Raw genomic sequence first — 3,165 nt, 5'->3', positions numbered from 1 at the left:
TAAGTTTTAAAAATAAATAACATTAACATCTGTAATATAAAATAAATAATAATGGGCTTGTTTGTCAAGCAACAATACAGAACAACATAATGATGTTACTATTCACTCGTACTTTTTATTTTTTATTTTATTTTTCACTATTAATCAATATCAAAATATTCTTACTTTTTTTACTTTTTATATCACATCAATAATTTTTTATTACTATTTAAATAAAAAAATTCACTATAATACAATTTTTTTTTCACTTTTTTATATAGATTATTTTTATTTTATATCATATTATCACTTTTTATTAATTTCAAAACTAACAATTCACTACTCTATTCTGTACATATCTTTGCCAAACAAGTCCGATGTATCGCAAACCACATTATTTATCGCAAACCACATTATTTATTTCAAGAGAAAGGAATTCAATGCCCACCTTGTCGTTTAGCGACCGTCTCTTGCAAGCAAGGGCCACGTCGTGTAATTAACACTAAACTACCCACTCTCCGTATTTGCGCGTGTGAGAAACACTCAAAATATCTAATCCCCGGACCTTGATCTTTATCAAAAGATGATATAAAAGTGGAGCCATGTGGGGTCCAATCCCGTGACCAAAAGGAAATATCATAACCGCCCGATGTTGCCACGTTATCTCATGCTACTGTACGTGCGTCCGTTTATATATCACGGTGCTGCTCAGCCATTTGTTGTCCCCTCAAGGTTTTGTTTACGCCCCTCCCTCCTCCACCCATTTCAGGAACGAAAAGCGATAAAAGTTATAATACTGTGTGTGCGCGAGAGAGAGTGTGTGTGGTATATGGAATGGAGGCGAACAACGTCATCGCGCCGTTCGTTTTGAAGACTTATCAGATGGTTGACGACCCGGCGACAGACAGCCTGATCATTTGGGGGAGTGCCAACAACAGCTTCATCGTGAATGACCCCTTAGACTTCTCGCGGGGAATCTTACCTGCGTACTTCAAGCACAACAACTTCTCCAGCTTTGTTCGTCAGCTCAACACCTATGTGAGTAAAAAACGAGCACCAATTTTCTTTTCTTTTCTTGTTTGATTATTTACGCCAATAAATTATGTGTTAAACAGGGATTCAGAAAGGTGGATCCTGATAGATGGGAATTCGCGAACGAGTGGTTTCTTCGTGGCCAGAAACAGTTGTTGAGGAACATCGTGCGGAAAAAGCACAATCGGAATTCGTGTGGGCAAGGGAAATACGAGGACCTTGACGAGGAAGAGATGGTTATGGAGATAGCAAGGTTGAAGCAAGATCAGCAGGGCTTGGAGGAAGAGCTACAGGGCATGAACAAGCGCTTGGAGGCCACGGAGAGGCGCCCACAGCAAATGATGGCGTTCTTGTCCAGAGTCGTGGACGACCCAGGTATCCTTCCGCGCATGATGCTCCAGAAAGAGGGCACGAGGCAGCTCGCGAGCGAGAAGAAGCGGCGGCTGATGATACCCTCGGCGTCGTTGTCTTCGTCGATGAAGACTGAGGCCGAAGAGGAGGGAACCCTGAGGGTGATTTCGTCTTCGCCGGAGACTGGATTTGAAATCGATAACTTTCGTGAACAGTCGTCCCCGGAGACGCCGACGCCCGGGTGGGTGAGCCAAAGGCCGGTGATGGGTCGGTCTCAGATTTCCCAAGAGCCCTTTGGTTGCGCCGCCATTGATAGCCCGTCTCTGCCGGTGTCGTCGGACACTGCCGGGTTCGGAAATGGTATGGCGGTGTCGCCGCCGGATAGTGCCTTTTTGGGGTATGGGAATATTAGTGGTGGGAAAATAAGCTATTTCACAGAAATGGCGGCGAGCTCACCCCTGCCTTATCCATTTTCTTTGTTAGGAGGTGGCTTTTAAGTCTTTTAACTTAGGGTAGTACTTGCTTCACATGATTTGTATTGGATTTTGTCTTTTGTATTAATTTTTTTTTTTTTTTCCTCCTTTTTTGGTTGTGGGTATTTTATGGTTTTTTTGTAAACAAAGTAGCGGATTACATTATGTGTATTAATTTCTCAAATAGGACGATAGAAGTCAAATATTTATCATGTGGGAAATGATATTCGCGAAAGTAAAAATACTCCCAAAAACACGTTATTGCCAAAAATACTCCCAAAAACAAAAAGAAAAAGAAAAGGAAATAATTCGCATCCAAAAAATTTATTAGTATTATTATTATTGTAGTCGTTATTTTTATTTTATTATTTTATTATTTTGTTATTTTTATTGGTGCTCTTTAAAGTTTTAAGTATACAAATATAAAATATAGACCCAAAAAACAAACATCATTAATAGATATTTCAATGAAGAAAAAAAAAAAAAAAATACTACGAGCAGACCCAACTTCCAAAAAGAATAAAAAAAGAAAAAGAAAACATATGCTACACAAACAATATACTTCAATTTTAAAAATTTGCGGGTTAAAAACTGTTTTACTACTTGTGTTTTGCCTCCTCGTTATCAAATAATCATATTGGCTTGCAAAAGTGTCACAAATAGAACGAAAAGCAATTGGTACTTAAGTCCATTAGTAGTAATAAAAGCAGTTAATGTTAATAAAAATGGTTTTTTGGATTTTTATTAAAAGAGGTTAATGGTTAATAACCTCCTCTCTCGAGTGCGCCTGTTCTGACCACAAGCTCGTAGTTTGGTTTTTGCCGGGAAGGAGGGCTTGTTCGCCTTCCTTCCCCGGTGGTGTTTTTTGTTTCCCCCATGGTGTATTCTATGGGGATGGTTGTTGTTCTTCCAGCCGTTTAGGCTGTGGAGTTTGTGTTCTCCGAGTCCTCCGGGCTCTGGAGTTTTGTGTTTATTTGTGTTTGATTTTTTCGTTCTTCTCGTTTTCTCTGGCAGGAGGTTCTTCCCGAGACGTCCGGCGGGGTGCTTTGTTTTCGTTTTGTCTCGCTGGTGGAGGGCGTTAGTGCCTAATCTGTCTATACTTTGGATGCTAGATCTACGCTTTTCCGTCGGCTTTCTAGAGACACGCGCCGCTCAGATGGGTTCACTGGCGTCGTCTTGTTTCGCTGCTGTTTGATCCGGTCGTCGGGATCATTGGTGATCGGCGCGTGATCGTCACGCGCTAGTAAAATGTTCTCTTCGTCGGGCGCGTGGAGATCTCGTTCCGGCGTTTTTTTCTCCGGGCACTGGGGGACTGATCTGATGGTTGGCG

At 41.1% G+C, this 3,165-nt stretch overlaps 1 protein-coding gene across 1 annotated transcript; it reads left to right on the top strand.

Annotated features, from left to right (window-relative positions):
* The first annotated feature begins 689 nt into the window (after positions 1-689).
* LOC133857749 (heat stress transcription factor C-1) lies at positions 690-2,024 on the top strand. Its single transcript, XM_062293086.1, has 2 exons — positions 690-1,017; positions 1,095-2,024. Exons 1-2 carry the CDS (start codon positions 814-816, stop codon positions 1,857-1,859), a joined length of 969 nt encoding a protein of 322 aa, XP_062149070.1. The 5' UTR covers positions 690-813; the 3' UTR covers positions 1,860-2,024.
* Positions 2,025-3,165: the final 1,141 nt, after the last annotated feature.

Source organism: Alnus glutinosa, chromosome 14, assembly GCF_958979055.1.
Source record: "Alnus glutinosa chromosome 14, dhAlnGlut1.1, whole genome shotgun sequence".
NCBI lineage: Eukaryota > Viridiplantae > Streptophyta > Magnoliopsida > Fagales > Betulaceae > Alnus > Alnus glutinosa.
Note: the sequence above shows the minus strand (reverse complement) of the source record. Positions and strands in the feature narration are given on the sequence as shown.